Source organism: Meleagris gallopavo, chromosome 3, assembly GCF_905368555.1.
Source record: "Meleagris gallopavo chromosome 3, MGAL_WU_HG_1.1, whole genome shotgun sequence".
Lineage (NCBI taxonomy): Eukaryota > Metazoa > Chordata > Aves > Galliformes > Phasianidae > Meleagris > Meleagris gallopavo.
The window spans coordinates 1,271,807-1,293,265 of record NC_139406.1 but is presented as its reverse complement, the minus strand read 5'-3'; the positions used below and the strand labels follow the sequence as shown (position 1 = coordinate 1,293,265).

At 36.8% G+C, this 21,459-nt stretch overlaps 1 protein-coding gene across 1 annotated transcript in view; it reads left to right on the top strand.

Annotated features, from left to right (window-relative positions):
* CNTNAP2 (contactin associated protein 2) overlaps positions 1-21,459 on the top strand; it is a 791,915-nt gene that overhangs the window by 706,769 nt on the left and 63,687 nt on the right. Inside the window, exons 19-21 of the mRNA XM_010708239.3 lie at positions 2,861-3,106; positions 4,878-5,011; positions 20,252-20,345. Coding sequence (XP_010706541.1) covers positions 2,861-3,106; positions 4,878-5,011; positions 20,252-20,345 — 474 coding nt within the window. The remainder of the gene's footprint in view (positions 1-2,860; positions 3,107-4,877; positions 5,012-20,251; positions 20,346-21,459) is intronic.

The window sequence follows — 21,459 nt, the reverse complement described above, 5'->3', positions numbered from 1 at the left end:
GGCAGCAGAGGGGCAGTCTGACAAAATGATGCTTGACATGGAAGTGTGTATGAAGCAAAGGTGTGTAAGTGAATTCCTCCAGGTGGAAAAAATTGCACCCATTGACATTTATCAACATTTTCTTAATTGTCATTGAGATTAAATAGTGAATGTGAGTACAGTAAGGTGGTGGGTGGTGTGTTTCAGCAGTGGTGAGAGTTGGTCAGATTGTTATGAGTGCAGCATGCAGACTCTTGATCATTTCTGGTGAAAATACATAGCTAATGGTGGTGAATTATGTTGAAAAAATATTGTTTTGTAGCTAAGAATTTGCTCTATCAAACAGCGATATTGTGCTCTTTGTATCAGTTGTTGTTTCCATGGAAATAAATAGGAGGATTACTTTTGGAATGACCTACATATATGTAGCCCAAGAAAATTTCTATTCACGAAATGCAGCCCAGACAAGCCAAAAGGTTGGACATCCATGGCTTACAGCTTTCTTTGCAGTAATGAACAATTAAATTTCATTAACAACAGTTACAGCTGTGAAATGTGTTGCACAGCTTCCAGTTCGGCCCCATGTCAGCACTGAGGTCAGGACTGAAAGTCCCAGTAGTCCCAATGCACAATACCTTGGACAACCACGCCACTAGGCAATCCCTAAAATCACATCTAAAATAAAAAGCATGACAAGCAGCAGAAGGGTCAGAGGAAGAAAAAAGCTGTACATAATGTCACATCAGTCTGCTGTGTGTTACTGGAGGCTCTGCAGGGACTGCCAGCGGTCGCTGTCAGGTAGCAGAACTTCCCAGCATACCATGCCCTGTGTAAACCATAAGCAGGTGTTGAAGAAGAATAAACTAGATGCTGTGAGGATATATTTTCAAGCCAGTCTATAAATGCTTAGTGCTACTAAGCATTGTGTACTAAGTAGTGTATACTACTTTAAGTACAACCACACATTTTCAACCCCACAATGAACTGCAGAAGCATCACAATTTCAGGTTAGGATCCTTCATGTTTAATCCAGGACTACTTAAACTGAGCCCGACTGTAAAATATAGCTGTTAAACTGAATTGCATGTCTTATGACTATTTCAAGATTTCTGCCATCAAATGATAGTTTTAAATCTATCAGAATGATCAGATTACTTATAGTACCTTGGGATCACAACTTGACTCCGTATTTTATGTGGCCACACAGTGAGATAGACTATGATATTTTGAGGTTTGGAGAACTTTTATGTGGGAACAGATAACCATAAAGCTTTTCTAGAACCAGATTTAGCAAAGTTCTAGAAAGGATCATCAACAAAACCTACAGTAGTTTCACCCATCTTCTTATCTGTTCTGTGCTCAGATACTCGGAATAAAGACAGCAGACTTATTCCTCAGTCAGTCTATATCACAACATAGTTTGTAAAATGTATGTATGTAAATGTATGTATGTTCGTATGTTTTGAGATAACGCTTTTGCTTTGAATTGTGTGAAGGATATGATGACTCCAAGTACTAAAAGGGGATAAAAGAATATTTCCTTTTAAATAAAGATAGTGTATTGATTTTCCACAAGTTAGATGAGTAGGTACCAACCTGTGGCAACTTTTGATATATCAGAAGATATTAAGTGATGAAGGATTTTTTTTAATGAGTGCTGACGTTTTTGAGCATTGCTTCCAACTATTCTTCAATTACAGTACTTATTTGCTATATTCATAGTATTTATTCATCTTTCTTTAATCTCTTGTGAATGTTCACAAAGGTGTCTCCTTAAGTAAGATCACACATAGTTTGTATTTTCCTTTAATGCTATTGTTCCAGGTAGCAAAGCCTACCCAGTATTACAATATCAGCGAATGAATGATTGCCATAGGAAACTAGTCCAGCTATTCCCAATAGACCAAGAAGACTGTACTCTACAAATTATAGGCAACTGTGCAGTGATTCCCATAGGGGCTTGTCAAAATCAGCCTTCACTATGAGAATGTCAACCTTGAATTATGTTTTCAGTGTTAAAAGATAGGCAGAATTCATCATAATGAAAAATAATAATGTTTTTTCTAGTTAAAGTATTAACCCTTGTAAACGTAGTTTTATTTTCTCTCCAGAGTATTTAAAAATGAGATTTTTTCTCAGATTGCTTTGAAAACTTTGTGGAGCAGCACCTCCTGGGAGCTATATGTCAGGTGACCTATGCCTTGTTTGCCATCAAAAGTCAAGCCCCCCAGTTAATTTTTTTCCCATAAGGCATCCTGATTAGGCAACTCTCATGAAGGACTGTGGTTGAAGAAGATTATATTACACTGTTTTGTCTAATGACATTTCAAATATTTCATGTTCAGAAGTCATCTTCATTCCTTTGTGAGGTTATTCCAGATCCACTGGAATTTGCTGGTCAGAACTTCTGCATTTCGTTTTCATTGACAGTGTTTGTTAATGGTGCCTCCTAAATCTCTCGTCCTTGTATCTCCTTCTGTGGAACATTATCTACTGCAAGACCTCTATGAGATTAAATCTCAAGTGCAGTTCTTCTGATCTGTGGTATTGGTATGGAATGTAGGTATATATATTCTTTGTGACCTGAAGGAAATCTTTCCTTAACTGTGTGAATCCAGGCATCCAGGTTTCATAGCAAAGTATAATCTCCATTATCCTTTTCATTATCATTGGAAAACAGTGAGGCTTTTAACTTAAATACTGGGAAAGCTTTTAAATAATGCAGCAGTAGTAACATATGCATATTAGTACTGCTCAGGTCAACAGTAATATGTTTCATACAAGAAGTGTCAGCACATTCAATTTGACTTTCCCTTTGTGGTTCTTTTTTGTTGTTGTTGTTTTCTTTTTTTTCTTTTTTTCTTTTTTTCTTATTTTCAAGATGTTGGAGCATTTTTTGAAGAAGGAATGTGGCTTCGTTACAACTTCCATTCCCCAGGGACTAGCATGAAGGATTTAGTTAGCCGAACACTGTTGAGTTCTACAGATCCTGAGATTACAGCGACCAGCCATAACTTGAATAAAGAAGAACTCAGCTTCAGCTTCAGTACCACCAAGTCCCCTTGTGTCCTTTTGTATATCAGTTCCTATACCCAGGACTTCATGGCAGTGCTCGTCAAGCCATCCGGTAAGTATCTGCTTTGGACTCTTTCCACTGAAGGAACATCATGATAATAACATCAGTTTGACATTCAGCTGAACTCTGAACTGATGAGAAATTATTTTCACCCTTGTCATTTAAAAGTAAAATACACAAGACCTGAATAGTGATTCTGCTTTACTAGATTTTGTCTGATATAAATGTCTTCAATTTTGAGGGGTTTCACTAGCCGAAGCTTCCAACACTTCTTCTCAAAGCAAACAGACAAAAACAACAAACCATTTCTTAAAAAAATTGTTGTAACAGCTAGATCCATGCCATAAAATAGCATTATGAAGCTGATAATTAGGCAACCACATGTAGGCACTGAAATAAATGGTTCTTAATCAATGGCAACATCCCCTGTAGTAAATGGTAAGCGTTGTTACCATATGATGGTTAATCAGGAAACTCTAAGACTCAAGTTGGAGTGTTAGATATTTAGTAGCAGCTTTGGATTCATGGGGGTAATCCTTCTATCATGCATACCTTATACAAAAGATCTTCAGTATATATACATAACTTGTGTTACATATGTAGAAGTTTTCCAAGAGTTGTATTACGTATGCAGAAGTTACTCAGAGTTATATTACATATGCAGGTTTCCCAGAAGTATGTTACATATTCGGTGACCAATTCCAAGCAGGATCTCCTATTTCCTTAGTAAAAAGATTCAGCAGAGCTTCCTTATCTCCTTGGTTCAGAGACACAGCTCTTTCTGCTACCTAAATGAACTGCAGGGCAGGGGTGTCCATCAACAAACACTAGCAAGCTTAATAATATCGTTACAACTTGTATCAGTGTAATGCACTATTTTTTGAGAATCCAACTATGAATGTGGATGTCACATAAAATACATTATAAAAAAATTTTATGATTATTGGACGTTGGAGATAGATCATTTTCTGGAGAAATATAAAAAGATAATATATCTCAATTCCGAATGATGCTTTTCTTACCCCTGAAAATTATGTAGTTTTAAAGGTCTTGAGCTACTTTCCGGGCCCAGAACATTTCAGGTTTCTATCAATAATGAGGTCTACATTTCCATTTTCAAAAATCCTTCCTTTTAACAGAATGTTAAAATCTGCTATGAAGAATAGACACTTGTTTAGAAAATTAAAAAAAAAAAAAAAAAAAAACTGGCAGCATATCAGTTTAGTACTTTTGATTACTCTTTTCTAAAAATATAACCTGAAGTTTTCATTCTACCACATGCTATTAAATTTCAGTAAAATCCAGATGGTCATATGTCAACCACAGTAAAACATGAGAGCAAGGAAATCCCCTGTGTTGATTGTATGCCAGTGCAAATCTTTATCCAAGGCACATCATTTTATTCTTTAAAAAAAAAACTTTATATACTTTATATGACTTCAAATAATTTTACTACAGCAGGGATAATAATCTCAATAACAACGTGCTACTTGCTGTGCTCAAATTTGAAATAATTATCTGCATTGTTCAAGGCATAGCTCTGATTTGTTCAGTTTGCAATCCAGAGAATGTACAAACACTGGTTTTGTGATGCTGATCATTGTCATGCTTCTGGGTTGTAAACTGAAAGCTGTTTTCCGTCCAATAGCTGAACAATCTAAAATACTGGCCCTTTTTAGAATTCTCCTGCAGCAGATAGCAGCTATGAGAGCAATTTAAATGTTAAGTGGTAAATAGTTGTATGAGGAAATAAAGAGGGGGAAAACAGCTGGTGAATAAGTATCAACATACCTGAGGGTACTTTTCACATTGCTTTCATTAGGGAATCTGCAAATTCGGTACAGCCTAGGAGGTACCAAGGAGCCATATAACATTGATGTTGACCACAGAAACATGGCAAACGGACAGCCCCATACTGTTAACATCACACGGAATGAACGGGACATCATACTACAGGTAAGCAGACAATAAACATGTTTTGGTTCCATCTAGTTTATTGCTTGTAACTTGTAGCATTCCCCTGAAGATACCAGTGCAATTTGGGAAATAAAAATACAGTAGAAGGTCTTCCGCTTGGAAATCTCAGTCTTAGGACTTAACAAAAGCTATTCTCTCTATTGCATTGAGTCATATTTGTTCAAATCCTTGCTCTAGTGGGATAATACATATATCATTGTAGATGCTCAAGGACATCAGAAACATCTGAGTGAGAAATAGCCAGAGACTTAGGATAAACCTGCGCTAATCTGGAACAGTAGCTGAAAACCACGAGGGATAACCTACAGCATCTTAAATGGCAGTAGATGCTGGCATACAAATAAATATCATGCCTTAAGACCTGCGTTTGCAAATAAGAGTGTCTTAAAATTTAAATTTACCCTGCTGTTCAGTGAAATAGAAGGAAAGATGAGCAGATTATTTAGTGTTTATGTGGCAGGAGTCTAAGACAGGAGATTATTATTGATGGCACATGTACTTCTGGCCTACTTAGTTTTCAGTACCACACCGACAGGAACTTTTTGTATCTTAGTTCACAAATCTTAGAGATAATATCATAGTATTTAAATAACTGAGGAGAGCTCTGCAAGAAGAAATCAGTATTTCTAGACAGCCTTTTCTGTGTAGTCATTACAGAACTCTGTTTTCATTCCCTGGCTGTCCCATCTACAAGCATGGAGACTGCAGCAGGGTATGAGAACAGCTTTATTGGCAGGAGAGTCAGATAGATTGGATGGATTAATATGGATTTGATAGTTCATAAGAATGAAATGAAAAAACAATAACAAATGAAATATAAATAGAGGAAGTCTCCTTGGGAACCAAGCCAAAAGTGTAGCTGTCACAGTATAATCTACCTACAGATTAAAATAGACCCCTGAAAGTAATTTTTTCCAGACACTAAAATGAAACCTTTTCAATGGATTACAATGTCATTTGACTGAGGCTGTCAACTAAAATTAACACTAATAAAATGACATATGTACTGAAAAATATATTGGTGATATTTATAACAGCTTTTCAGATTTTAGGAGGCCAGGGGCTGCACTTTTATATATGCATCTTTCTCGTGTGCTGAAGCATTTCGATTTTATTCTTCTCTCTCTCTCTCTCACTGCTAAATGGAAGATAAAGAGCAAAAATGATGGTTGGACCAGATGATCTTAGAGGTCTTTTTCAACTTTAATGGTTTTATGATTTGCTGAAGAAATCAGATGAAATCAGATGAAATCAGTCAGAAAATACATACTCAGTTAAATATACCAGTCTTGCATCCCACCTACATTTAAATTCTAATGATTTTTCTTCTCAGTTTATTATGAGGCAGTTGTCACCTAAAGGTTTCAAGAGCAAGAAATGTTTTATTTAGTGTTTCCCCGCTGAGGTAAACATCTCTCAATCAGTCTGCTTAGAACACAGTTTTTTTATATAATTGGGAAAAAGATCCATTTGAATCTAATTAAACGGGACTCCATTTGGTGCACATACAAGAACAGGGAAAGTAGGGAACCCATATAAAAAAATATCCAGAAATAACACCCTTGTAGTATCCTGAAAAAGCTTTCTATCCAATTCTGTTTGTTTTTTGTAAGAGGTTGATTTTGTTACTTATCTGGTTACATAAATGAGATAGGAGCAAAGATGGATCTGTTAACCAGACTGTTCACTTGAAAATGAGTACCTCTTTCAAATATAAAATATGTATGGTACCAGTATAATTTTTCCCAGGGTCCAGAGGACAGATCATGAAGTATGGCTTTTCTCTTGCAGATCTAAGCAAAGAACATTTAAGTAGACTTCTATTTCCTGCTAAATTCTTCTCCAAACTGAAGAGCAGCTGATTTGCTTATTTTTAAAGAAGACGGCTTGCTTGCCTGGTGCTGTTACTCAACACTTCCACATTGTATAAAAATGTCACAAGAATGATTTATTTCACATCAAATCTTCAAACCAAGAGCACTCAGTATTTCTGAAGTTGCAATAGCAAGTTCATGCTTAAAATTTGTCTTTCTAACTTGCTATAATAACCTCGTAGTGACAGAGAGATTTAAAAAATCTGCAGTAAGGCAATAAATTGCTACCACATGAACTGTGTGAACCAGAGCTTTTTCACGATTCTCACTGTAAGAAACTTGTTATTAAACAATACAAGACTTCATCCTGGAAGCCAGGAGATATTATTATTATTATTATTATTTAAAGTCAGATTTACTCTCTGGTCAGTTGGACTTTGAGTTTGTCATCTGAAATCTGGGAAGAAAACTCTCTAACTCCAATCTGATGTTAGAATGTGGCATTCCTTTATTTCTCACTACACATACCAAGCGACTCAATAAATCAAGTGTGTGTGTGCTCCTACAGTTCAGGTTCTACATTTAAACAGTTAAGACATACATATGCAATACACTGGTATACATATTCTTTTTTTTTTTTCAAAGAACTCATGAATATTCGGTAGTGTCCCTCTGAGCATGTGAGGCTGCATCTAAGGTGGTTATACAACCACCCACTTCCTCCTTTTTATTTCTCCTTCAGCTTCATCACAGTGACTTATGGCCAACCTTTAGCTGTTTTTTTACGATTTGTCAAATGTCCATTTCTTGTTATGCAACTTTCTTTCTTGGTGCACTGTAACTCAAAACAATTTATGTGGAACTCAAGAAAAAGTCCTTGCACCTGGTGGATGCAAGGATAAAGGTCTCATTGCAAGTTCAGTGCTTATGTAAAGCAGGATAATTGAGAAAAACAAGTCCATTCACATAACAAGTTAAACTGGAAAGTTTTAGAACTAGCATACATTGATTCTTTTTACTAAATAAATGTATTGCTCCTTAGGCAGTACATTGATCCCTATTGCTAAGCCAACTTATATCAAGTTGAGCTTCAAAATAAATGCATTCACAATATCATATATCCATAACATAAGCACAAGAACAAATATTTGTATTGTGAATTATTTTCATTATAATTATATCCCTATTTCTAGTATGCCAAGAGAGTCAATATGAAAGGTGGCAGCAAACACCTCTCAAATGGGTTTTCCATTTCAGTTTTCTAATTCAATGACTGCAGACAAATCAATATTTAGTTATACATTAAATAACAAGCTCTTATTTGTGATGCCAGTGGTTTCTCAAGGATAAGATTAAATATACATGGTTCATTTAGGTATCGGGAAAGAAAAATGACATAGATTCCAAGAAGAATATCTACATATTCTCTGTTGTTGAAATGAATGGCATAAAACTGAGATTGGCTAATAATTCCTCTCTCTCACCTCAACTATAATACCAAATACTTGTAACCACAAAACCTCATTAATTTACCTGTGAACAAGAAAACACCCAGACTGACAGATGTAGAATGCATTATCCCAGTAAATGACATTTCAAGAGCTGAGCTTTAGTTTTTGGAAGGCAAGCTTTATTTCGTTTGTCTTCATTAGAAGGCTTCGTGGTTCAGCAGGGATCTCCTGCGTCATGCCTCCCCTAGTCATCAGGGGTCGCTACTGCAATGGAATCATCCAAGACTCAGAGGAATAACATAAATCAATTTATTGAGAGCTTTCTAGCAACAACTAGTACTCTAATTGGAGGTAAAATTGGCTAATTTGCTATTAACTATTAATAAGCACTGCAGGTAAGAGTATTTTGGCACAAGAGTTATATATATGCTAAAAGTTCTAAGACAATACCTAAGCAATGGATACTACAAAGAGTGAATTAATAGAAGAAGATAAGAAAAAAGATAGAAAACGGGGAGAGACAGACTGACAGGCAGATATGCAAACACAAACACAGTGAAGTGTTTCACCTCTCCTCAATCCAGTGATATCTTACTGTCAGAGGGTACTTTGGTAGTGACAGGTCATCCAAAGGTGTGATGGTCAGTTGATGACAATGACAAATGTACACGTTCTCTTACTTACAGTTCAGAGTGGTCAAGACTGCTCCTTGGAGTCAGAGCTTCCGGCTTCAAGGATCTTCTGTTTCCATCTTACAGGCCTTACAAATTTAAATCAGCAGAGAAGGAAGTAGGAAGACACCAGCTTGTACCTTGCCTTCACAGGATACAGTGGTATCATCTCCCAGCTTTCCTGTACGAAGCTGAAAATATTTGTTCCCAGACCAAGTCTTCAGCAAGAAAACATTCCTGAGTCTTCCCATTCAAGAGCAAACAGGTTTTGGCTCTGTCCAAAGAAATACTTTTAAATGTAAAACAGTCCACCAAGTGTTGCTGATTGTCTCACGTTAATTTGAGACAATGCATTCCTTACCAGTCTCAGACAATAAGTTCTGATCCAAAGCTCACTGCCTACAAAAGAACTTCCATTGACTTCAGTAGGTTTCAAAGCCTGCTTACTGTTCCCTTGAACAAAAGCCATATCGGTATGTTATAAAACAAACTAACAAACACAAAAAAGTATGATGTGCTTTACTTTTTAATGGAGTAAAGTTGATGCTCAACGCAGTTAGATTGAGCCTCTCTATTTCCATACTAAGATACTCTTACACGTTTTAAACAGATCTCCAACTCTTCTTGTATTCTTTAAAGCTATTTCTTGTTATGAGTCATATCTCCTAATGTCCTCTTTGTTCCAGAAAAATATTAGACCTGAGCAATTTTCACAAGATCAACTTTCCCAAGCCCAGCCATATATTTCCAGACTAGCAGCAGCCTGCACACATGTGCTCGGAAGATCTTGTCCAAGGACACCTGACAGTTCCCACTTTCATGCTAGAACAATCTGGAGAACTGTAGTAGAGAGAATTTACACAACAATAAAAGATTATCAAAATACAACATGATTTAATGGGGAAATATAGGCTAGATGATCTTGGAGGTTTTTTCTAACCTTGGTGATTCTATGATTCTAATACTAGTTGTTGACCATGCAAAGTGAACATAATCCAGAGGCTTCATGGAAATCCTGGCCTGATCTCCAGTGTTCATAAGATTCAGAATAATCCTAAAAATGTATTCTGGTCTCATGCTACTCATGACATTCAGAATAGCCTTGAAAATATGTTTGTACGGATCTCCATTTTCCCAGTTTCACCAGAGGCAGTAGAAATATCTGGATTCAATGAAAAATGATTACTGAAAGATTTGCCCGTGATCCAGCTAAAACCCAGAACCAGCAGAATTTTTGCAAGTCTGTACTCTTATTTCCATTTTGACCTCTTCTACTTTGCACTACAGAAGTAGAGATAACATTACAAACACTGAAACACTTAAAAATAAATTAAATATAGTTAATTCAAAACTATCCTGAAGTATAAAATAAATGGTAAGCATAATAGCAATAACATAAACAGGTAAAGTAGAAGGACACAGTCTGCATATAGTCTTGAGCTTAAATGCAATGAATATCCATGTAATTAAAGATTAAGTTTTGATCTCACTAAAATGAACAGAAATTTCTCACAGACTTAGATGAAATTATGATTTCACCTACTATCACTATTGTAGTGTAGAATCATACCTAAAAATCTTGTTTCATGTGTTTTGAAGCTTGAAAAGAATGTGACTCTGTGTGATATCTTGCTTTAACACAAGCCATAAAATTTCAACAAATGATATTCTGTATCTAACACAAAAAGTAATGATAATAGTGTAACACATTTTCTAGAAAAATGCTTTAAAGACTTTATATAATAGAAAATTTACCTTATCCTTTGGCCATATCATCCAATGGTTAAGTGTAAATCCAGTAAAGTATTTGCAACTAATTTATATTTTATTTCAGCAGACATCAGTATTTAGCTTAGGGATCTTTAAATCTATGCCTGATAGATGATAAGAGTTGTTTGGTGTCAGATGTCATTCTGATTCACATATTCTTAGGGATGCTAGTTAAAACATCTTTTCATCTTGTCTGTAAGAAGCTAAATAAATTGAACTATTTTTTCTTATCATAAGAAGTCTAATATTTTTGAGCTATAAAATTAATTTTTAACTCTTCTCTGAAAATTGTCCCATTCTGTCTCATTTTGAAAATGTTTGCCTTAGGACTAGATGTGGTAATGGTAGTTATCAAAACATCTTTTTTTATCAATTTCCTTCATTGTCTAAGCAAACGTATGGCTACAACATACTTTGGGGCAATGCTATGATTCATTTAATGACTGATTTACCTAGCACTCAACAAGCTTCAGTGAGATGGGGCATAATTTGAAATAAACCAGCCAGATAGTATACACAAATTAAGTAGCAGCAGAACTGAACATGTTTGAAATACCCAGGACTTAAACCACAGGAAACATGCAAACCATAGCTAATATCTGACTGTAATCTTATTTTCTAATAATCGGAAAAAGGGGCAGTGTATACGGAAAAAGAAAAAATCAATTTTTCCTTTAATAGCAGAGACTTTCCTTCTAACATGAATTATTTAAAATCCCTACAGATACTTTATAAAGTATTGCCATGCTGCAATATATTATTCAAAAGAAGAGCAACAGAAAGGCAAACTCACACCATTTTCTAGAGCAAATCTATGAAATACATCTGCTTGTGTAATGCATTAGCAATCAGTTTAGCCATAGCAACTAAGCTCTTGTACTCAATCAGAAGTCACAAGAAAATTTTTAGCTCAGAGCTGAAAAAATATGACCATATAATATAAAAAGCTATTGATATGAGAGATTTTGAAAATAAATCAGAGCTTATATTGATCAAGTAAATAATTCCTTTAACCCTAAATGATCTTTCTAAATATAAAGAATAGAAACTCTGATTTTCCTGAGCCAAGTGATAAAGAGCCCCACCAGAAGGGAAGGCAAGGGGAAAGGAAGGCAAGAGGCTGGCAAGGCTGGATCGAGACTTGCTGTGCAAGTGAAGAGCAAGAAGAAAATGTACAGGTAGTGAAAGTGGGGGCAGATAGCCTGGGAAGATTATAGGAATGCTGCTAGGGATGTGGATCAGGATGCTGTGAAGGGACAAGGCCCAACTGGAACTGGATTTGGCAAGGGGTGCAAAGAAGAAAAATAAAGGCTTTCACAGGTACATCAACCAGAAAATATCCACATAAATCATGGGCAAGATAATAAAAACAGACAGGGAGAAGGCTGAAGTACTCAGCAATTTCTTGCCCCAGTCTTCGCTAACGACTGCTCTTCACACAGCCTTCCAGTGAATGGTTCAGAAGGTGGGGACTGGGGGAGCAATGCCCCTCCCTCTGTAAGCATAGATCAGACTCGTGACCGTCTGAGAAACCTGAACATCCATAAGTTTGTGGGTCCTGATAAGATACATCCTAGAGTTCTGAGGGAATTGGCTAACACACCAAGATGCTCTCAATGACATTTTAGAAGTCATGGCAGTCAGGTGAATTTCCTGGTGACTGGAAAAAAAGGCAATATCATGCCCATTTTTAAGAAGAGTAGAAAAGATGATCCAGGGAACTACCAACTTTTTAGCCTCACCTCAGTGACAGGAAAGATCAGGGAGCAGATCCTCTTGGAAGATATACTAAGACATATGAAAGCTAAGGATGTGATGTGGGATAACTAGCATGGCTTCCCCAAGGACAAGTTCTGCCTGAACTACCTTGTGGTGTACTACTCACAGTGGCATAACTGCATCAATGGACAAAGGAACCACTGATGTCATCTATCCGGACTTCAGTAAGGCCCTTTGACATGGTCCCCCACAACATCCTTCTCTCCAAATTTTAACAGTATGGATTTGACAAGTGGACTGCTCAGTGGACAAGGAACTGGTTGCAAGTTCGTACTCAGAGATAGGTCATCAATGGCTCAATGTCCAGACAGAGATCAGTGACAAATGGGTCCCTCATTGATCAGTGCTCTGATTGGTGCTTTTTCATATATTCACCAATGACATCACTAGTGGGATAGTGGTACCCTCGGCAACTTAGCAGATGACACCAAGCTGTACAGTGCATTCAACACACCTGAGGGACAGAGTGCCATCCAGGGAGACCTACATAGACTCCAGCACTGGGTGCAAGAGAACTATGAGGTTCCACAAAGCCAAGTGCAAGGTCTTGCACCTGGGTTGAGGCAACACCCAGTATCAATACAAGCTGGGAGATGAAAGGATAGAGCACAACTGTGCCAAAGGGGACTTGAGGGTACTGGTGGATGGTAAGCTGGACATGAGCCAGCAATGTTCCCTTGCAGCCTAGAAAGCCAACTGTATTCTAGGCTGCATCAAAAGAAGCACGGCCAGCAGGTTGTGGGAGGTAATCCTGCCTCTCTTCTCTGTGCTGATGAGGCCTCCCCCAGGGTACTGTGACCAGTCCTCAGCACAGGAGAAACCTGTTGGAGCACGTCCAGAGGAAGGCCGCAAAAATGATCCAAACATTGGAACACCTGCCCTATGAGAACAGGCTGAAAGAGCTGGGGCCATTCAGCCTGGAGAAGACAAGGCTCTTGGGGGACCCAATGGGAGACTTTCAATATCTGAAGGAGGTCTATAAGAAAGAAGTGGACAGACTCTAGCAGGATCTGTTATGATAGGACAAGGGAAAGTGGTTTCAAATTAGAATAGGGGAGATTTAGATTCATTATAAGGAAGAAGTTCTACAATAAGAGTGGTGAGACACTGGAACAGGTTGCTCAGAGATGTGGTATATGCCCCATCCCTGGAGACATTCAAGATCAGGCTGGATGGAATTCTGAGCAACTTGATCTAGCTGTAAATATTTCTGTTAATTGGAGGAGTGTTGGACTAGATGACCTTTAAGGGTCCTTTCCAACTCAAATGATTCTCTGATTCTATTATGTATTTCCAATGGTGAATGTGTGTATATTCTCCTTACCCTGTACAATTGCTGTTTTTGCATCAATTTTTATTCATGTTAAAGAAACAAGAAGAAAATAATCTTTATTTATTTCATTCTAACATTAAACCTAAAAACATCAAAACTCAACGTGAAATAGGTTCTTTTCATTATATGGCAGCACATGTTGGGCAAATTAATGACCTGTGAAAGTCATAGAATCATAGAATCATAGAATTACAAGGTTGGAAACGACCTGTAAGATCATGTAGTCCAACTGTCTTCTCACTACCACTGCTACCACAAACACTCAACCATATCTCACAGCTCCTCATCCAGACTCCTCTTGAACACTGCCAGGGACAGCGACTCCACCACCTCCCTTGGCAGCCATTCCAGTGCCTGACCACTCTCTGAGAGAAAACGTTCTTCCTCATGTCTAAGCTAAACCTCCTCTGGTACAACTTGCGGCCATTTCCCTGGGTCCTGTTGGTTGCCTAGGAGAAAAGGCCAAACCCCTCTTCTCCCCAACCTCCCTTCAGCAAGTTGCAGAGTGCAGTGAGGTCTCCCCTGAGCCTCCTCTTCTCCAGACTGAACAATCCCAGCTCCCTCAGGCGCTCCTCATAAGAGATATGCTCCAGACCCCTCACAAGTCATCTTTAGGTAGACCTCTAATTTTAATAATGTGAAATTATATTGATTCCATTAACATTTGATACAACTCATCTACTAAAAAAAAAAAAAAAAGCAATAAAAGGTCTGCAGATATCTGAAAGAAGCATCAAAATTTCAAATGAAAGTGGCCAGAGTAAATAGTGTCCCTTTCCCCAGCCTCTGATGCACCTCAATTTCCATTTAAAATCTATCAAAATGTTTAATGTTTAGATTTTGATTGTTTATGTTTGCTTTTTACATTGAGGCAAATTACACTTGAGTGTACTTGAGTATTTAGGCAGATATACATATTTTCTTTAGTGCATCTATTTTTTTTTCCTGTACCTGTATTCCTTATTAAACACATTTCTTATTTAAATTCCTGGGAAAAAAAAAAAATTACAAGAGACTTCAGTTGACTTATACATTTAAAAACCTGCAATAGGTAAGTCAGTGCATTAAACAGGCAAAACAGATTTGAAGTGGCTTGAGTGGCATCTAAAACACTATTACCTATGCCTCTACAGAAACTCTGAGAAGCTCAAAACTCAGTGCAAACCTTAAGTTTGCCTTGCACTGTGCCAGTGAGGTATACGTCTTCTTGTGTTCCAAATGAGCAGTGTGGCTGAAGGTCTAAGCCAGTAAAAAATGCTGAGTTTATGGTCCTAACTTCTTATCTGCTTTACTATTTATTTACAGCCTCTGGCTTATCAGAGTTCTCGCTCTGTCTGATTTGATCTGCAATAACCTCTGCCAAGGACCCTCTCTGGCAGAAAAAGATCAGTGAAACACCATTGCCACACTAAGGAAGGAGCATGCAGTGAGAATGACTTTGATCATTCTAAGGAATTGCCATAACTACCAACCAAATTTACTCATTTCTAATTGTATTAAAAAAGGAGAAAGCATTAAAGGCACCCTACTCCTGCTTTGTCCTATATTACTGTCATGCTCAGGAGGAGCTGTATTTATACACCTACATGCTGTATTTTTTCAGCTTGTGCTCTCATGCTTAGTCTATTCTAAATTTGTAAGTATTTTTTTGAGTAGAAACCATCTTATTGTTCTGCAGTGTTACAGCATTTAGCACAAAAGGCCATTGTCCAAGACTGGATAAGGTTTTTAATACAACTGATACATCACTGCTGTAATAAAAAGATAAATATTATGTAGATTGCTTCAAAAGTAATGCCTCATTAATTTCCATGGAAACAAGAGCATACAGAGAGCTCACTAACACTACTTGATAGAGCACAGAACGTTATTTTTCAACATAGTCACCACCAATAGCTATGCATTTTCATCAGTGATGAACAAGAGCCTGCATGTCACACTTGTAAAAACCTGCAACAGAAGAGGTGACTCACTGTTTCTGTCGCTACTGCTGAAATGCACCACCCACCAACTCACTGTGCTAACATTCACTGTTGGATCTCCACAAACACTCAGCAAGAGCCCATGAATGTCAATGTATGCCATTTTTTCCACATGGAGGAATTTTATTATGCACCTTTTCTTCGTACACACGTCCGTGTCAGACTCAATTTTATCCAACTGCCCTTCTGTTATCATCTGTTGCATGGCAACAAAATCTAATGGAATATTGACAGAAGGTTCAACCTCTACTGCCATACCACCAACATCCACCTCTGACATTGTTGGCCAACATAATAAAATAGGAGACATTGCTTCCAAAGCAATCCACATGCATTGCTAATGAGGATAACACATCCCCTTCATTATTCTGCTCTTAGTAAACACAACAGTAAAGATCTTCAGATGTTGCAAGGGTAAGCCTTACAGCATTACTATTGCATATCATTTTGAAAATCTTTCTTATAAAATGACTTCAGCATAAAGAAAAACTTTAGCTTAATAGTGTATACAAACAGAATGTTTTGACAACAACACAGATGTAGATACACCTGCACTGAATAAAATGTGTTTGTATACATACTGTATACATTTTTATATAATTACATATGATTTTTCTGAGAATTCTAAGACATGGTATACAGTGTATTTGCCCTTAGATTGATATGCCTGTTAATCTAAGCACTACTGTCAAGATTAGTAGCATTATCCAAGTGAACACTAATTTAAAAGAAATAGCATTTTATTGAACTTCTGCTTAAATCCTAGCAATTTCACATAAAGACAGTGTGGTTGGTGTGATTTGACTTGAGAACTGAAGCTGCAGGTTCCTCAGAAATTGCCCTGTACTTTCATCTGTGTGGTGTTCAAAGCCACACTTTGTGTTTATATTAAGATCAAAAGAAGTTAACGATTTCTTTAAAGAAAAATAACTGCAAAGAAAAATCCTACATGTAACTTAATAATTTTAATATAAATTCATGACATTAAACTTTATGTGTGCAGAGGTCCTATTTAATTCTCATTAAATAATTTAAAATCTTTTTTCAAATATCATTTGATACCAGTAATTCCTTTTTTACTCTGTCTTATATTAAAATGACAGACCAGTATTTCATATTGAGATTGCAGATAGCTCAGTTCCAGTTGCTTAATTGAGCACCCCACTGGATGGCAGTAAAACACAACTTTGGAAAGAATTCAGTGTGGTTCTTTAACTTACTGACCTCAAAAAATCCTCTTTTAAATCCTCTTTTAAATTCTTACAAATAATAATAATAATAAAAGCTAAAAAATAATAATAATGCTAGTTTAGAACCAAGACAAGCAATTAAAGCAAGATGATTGAAACCTCACCATTCACTCAGTGCTGTGATCTGGTGCACTGTTTCATGCCTGGTCCCTGGAGAGAAGGGTGCATCCTACATCCCATAAAGTTGGATGTGGAAAGAAATGCAGGCTTCTCACTTACTATAGGAGAAGCTAGAGCTGTCAGTGGAGCAAGATCTAGATCTACTGCTAATCACAAATACTTGCCCTCTCCTGATGACAAGGACAGGAAATAAGTATCAACAACTTTAAAGTATTTATTTATGGGTATTTACTTTAACCCATAACCAAAACAACCCAAAACTTAACAAATAGAGTTGTTAAATCCTTAAAACATTTAAAACTGAACCCATTCTGAAATGGCTGCTGTAGTCTATCACTTCAAGCTTTGCCAAAGAAATCTCAGTGGAGGACTTTAGTGCATAGGCATGCACGTGGATATTCCTGTGCTGGGGTGTTGTGCTCATGCAGATATAGATTTCTCACTAAATTGGAGAAACAGAAGAGAGAGGAGAGAGGGCAGCACAGCCCTAGAACCCTGTTTTTTCCTCCTCCACCACACTCTGACACCATCCCTGTTTCCAAAGTCGCAGAACTGGTGACCATATGCATAGGCAGCTCTGAAAGTAATGCCTCCTATTTGTTCCCATGGAAACCTAATGCCTCCTCTTTATTTCCATGGAAACTAGAACATACAGAGAGCTCAATAACACTATTTGATAGAGCACATTCTCATATATAAAATGCAGTTTTTCAACGTAGTCACCACCAATAGCTATGCATTTTCATCAGCGACGAACTGCATGTCACACTTATAAAAACCCGCAACAAAAGAGGAGACTCACTGTTTCTATCACTACTGCTGAAATGCACCACCCACCCACTGTGCTAACATTCACTGTTGGATCTCCACAAACACTCAGCAAGAGCCCATGAATGTCAGTGGGTGCCATTTTTTCCACAAGGAGGAGTTCAGTTACACACACTGCTTCATATACACTTTCTTGTCAGATGCCATTTTGTCCAACTTCTGCTAGCTATTACATGACAACAAAACTTAATGGAAAATTGATAAGAAGATTCAACTTCCACTGGCAAACCATCAACATCCAGCTCTCACATTGTGGGCCAACATAATATAATGGAAGGCATTACATTCAGACCAACTCTCTTATAATGTCATTATTTTGCTATCAGTCATAGCATAATGGTATATTTTTACTTGTTTAAAATACAAATAAAAAGCTAGAGAATTGTGTCTGGTAGGACAAAGTAAGGGTTACAATACTCTTTTACTCCTGAAGAATTTTTGACATTACCTCAGAAGAGCTTCTTAGCAAACATAGTATGTTTTATTACCTAAAATAACTAAGATTTAGGTTTTGTGCTAGGTAATCTGAACCCAAATTATAGATGATTGTAAAGTTAGACCTCAAAGCTGTTTTTGTATTGCATGGATAGAAGGAAGCCTGATATTCTTCCAGCGACCAGTATTGCAAAGAAATAAGCTGTAATTTCACATATCTAACACACCAATTTTATTTTAATTCCAGAATTCCCACATCCTTAACACTGTATTTATGCATGTAAAAGCTCACAGTGATTTTTCGTTTAAATTAACTTTTCATTTGAAGGTAAATCTTGTGGACACAATGAGCATTCTTAGTCAGGGATGACTGCTTTATTACTTATCCCTATAGTTTTTAAATGGAAATCTGGACCATTGCTATGATTGTAGGACACCACAATGCACTGACAGATGAACTGACAGATTGATAATAGTTATTAAGACTTACTAGTGTCTAATTAAACCCACCAGTCAGTTTCCATGTCATGATAAAAATAAATACTTAACACTTCCTGATTGACTTTGGAAATGTTGTCAATGTTGACAAGTACCAGAGTACCTGGTAATATGCAGTTTATTTTGTCATGCACATGAAAGGAGAATCTAGAAGACAAATTCTGTGCATTAAAATGTATGAGAAAGAGTACTATTGCAGGTAAAGAAGTTACATGCAGTTAAAATCTTGGCATTTGAGAGACTGGAGGATCAAGCTTTGTACGTCCTTTCATCCTTCTTTCCCTAATATGACTCTCCAAACTCTATACCATACAGTTTAATAACCCTTCTGTTAAGTACCATAGCAGCTCTGAGAACTGAGTTGTTATTATTCGTATTCTGAAATAAGAATGTTTCCCACCTAAGTAAGGCCAAAGAAAAAAATAATAATAATAAAAACTAATGTTCTGCTTGTACTATAAGCAGTTAAAGAAAAAAAAAAAAAAAAGTAAAAACTCATCACATAAATTATAAATTACAAGCATCAAAACTCTACTGGGCTGTACTGAACTAGCTTAATAGTACTATTATTAGCTTAGGCCATTTGTTATTTTTCCTCTCTCCACATTTTTCTTTTACATAAAAAAACTCAATAAACAGGAAAAACTGTTACAGGATAAAATGATTGCTGTGCCATACCAGAATAAATTATTTAGCTACAATGATTACTTTAGAACGTATTTCTTAGATTTCTCTAGGTATCATCCCAATTAAGTTGAACAGCATTTTCAAAAAGAAAATAACAAACATGAAGTACAAAAATGTATGTCTTATTAATTTATGAATTTTCAGAGAGAGAAGGCGAATGGACAACGCCTGCATTAGTCTCAAATTCCCAGCTATTCGCATTTGGGCAAAGCATGTAAATCTAGATTTAGCAGTACACAGGTCCCAAATTAAAATTATGCATTTACTTACCCTGCTGTTTTGTTGTTGATTTTGATGTTATTTCTGTTGTTTTAAATAATTATATGGAAATATGCAAGCAAAAGCTGAAATGATTCTACAACAACCAGAATGCATACATATCCAATGTTGTACTTTCCAGGCTTTCTGTATCTTACAGATGGCAGATATGGAAGGAGGAGTATTGACTGGTATTTCTCCTTTATCAGAACGAAGCAGAGCATATCAGCATATATCATATATATTGTGTTGGCATAAAATTTGAAATGCAGGTCTCATTTGCCATCACTGTGAACAGGAGGATCCGTTTGAAATATTCATCACTTCATTTCTCTTTTCACAGATTGACCACTATCCTCCAGCAACTTATAGCCTGCCAGCAGCATCTGACATTCAGTTCAATTCCCCAAAGGCACTCTTCCTAGGAAAAGTCATAGGTAAGGTTTCATTTTATAATTGGTTAATTCATTAGGTATTTTCAGAGAACGGTAAAAATTATAAGCACCTGGACAATGATATGTGTAACTTCTGCAGCAGGACACTCTCTGGACGTGTAACTGAGGTAACCCTCTGTACATTTTCCTCCCCTTTATGAAACTCACCACCATTCCTCAGTGCAGCATCTTTCGGACCAGCTCCCCAGATGAACTTGAGAGGCAATGCAGATCCATCTCAAACTGCGCTCATCTTCTTTTTAGGCCATCCTAGTTTCTCCACTACTGACCTTTTAAATAAATTTCCAGGATTACTCACTTCAGGATTCAATGATTCCCCCAACATTCAGAGCAATCAAGGTACATTTTTCCAGAGAGAGAGGTTATTGATATTATTTCCTCTAAGTGCTTTGTAGGGTAATGTGGTTGTTTGAACTAAGTGAAGTGCTTAATTCAGAAAATTGCAGACTTTTAAGTTGTGTAAGACAGCAATCTGTTAACCCCATGCACTATTTTTTGATGTGGAAAAACAACTGACCTTGTAGCTAATGTGACTTTTCAAAGATAACTTTTCCATTTGTTCTGCTTTTAAAATTTAATGTGTTACGTTCCTGTGAAATAGAAAATCAAAGGTCTTTAAAATGGTTGTATAGCAAGAGAGCTGTGGAGTATTTTCTGATGCTCTCAAAAGAGGTCAGATCTGTAGAAAATAGAAAAAAACTATGTGGTATGATTTTGTTGAGTAACTGGAAATTATCTGCATTTTCATCTCTGGATCAGGGAAGTCAGACCAGAGCTGTCTTCATTTTCAGCCAGGCTGCTCTTCCATTAATTCAAGCAAGTAGATGAAGGACTTCAGGTGAAGCATTCAGCAACTGGAATAACACTGGCTGGCAAAAAAAAAAAAAAAAAAAAAGATGACACTTTTCTTACAGATAATTATTAGCAAAGATATCAAGATAAAAATCTGTTAATTTGCTTAATGTAACAGTTGTGACCATCTCATATAATGGAATCATTGTCAGAGAGGTTCTGTTTGCTTTAAGATGCTCTTTGGAAAGATGTGTGTCTAAGAAACTACCACAGTATGGCAGTACTGCCTCCACAATTCAGTCTT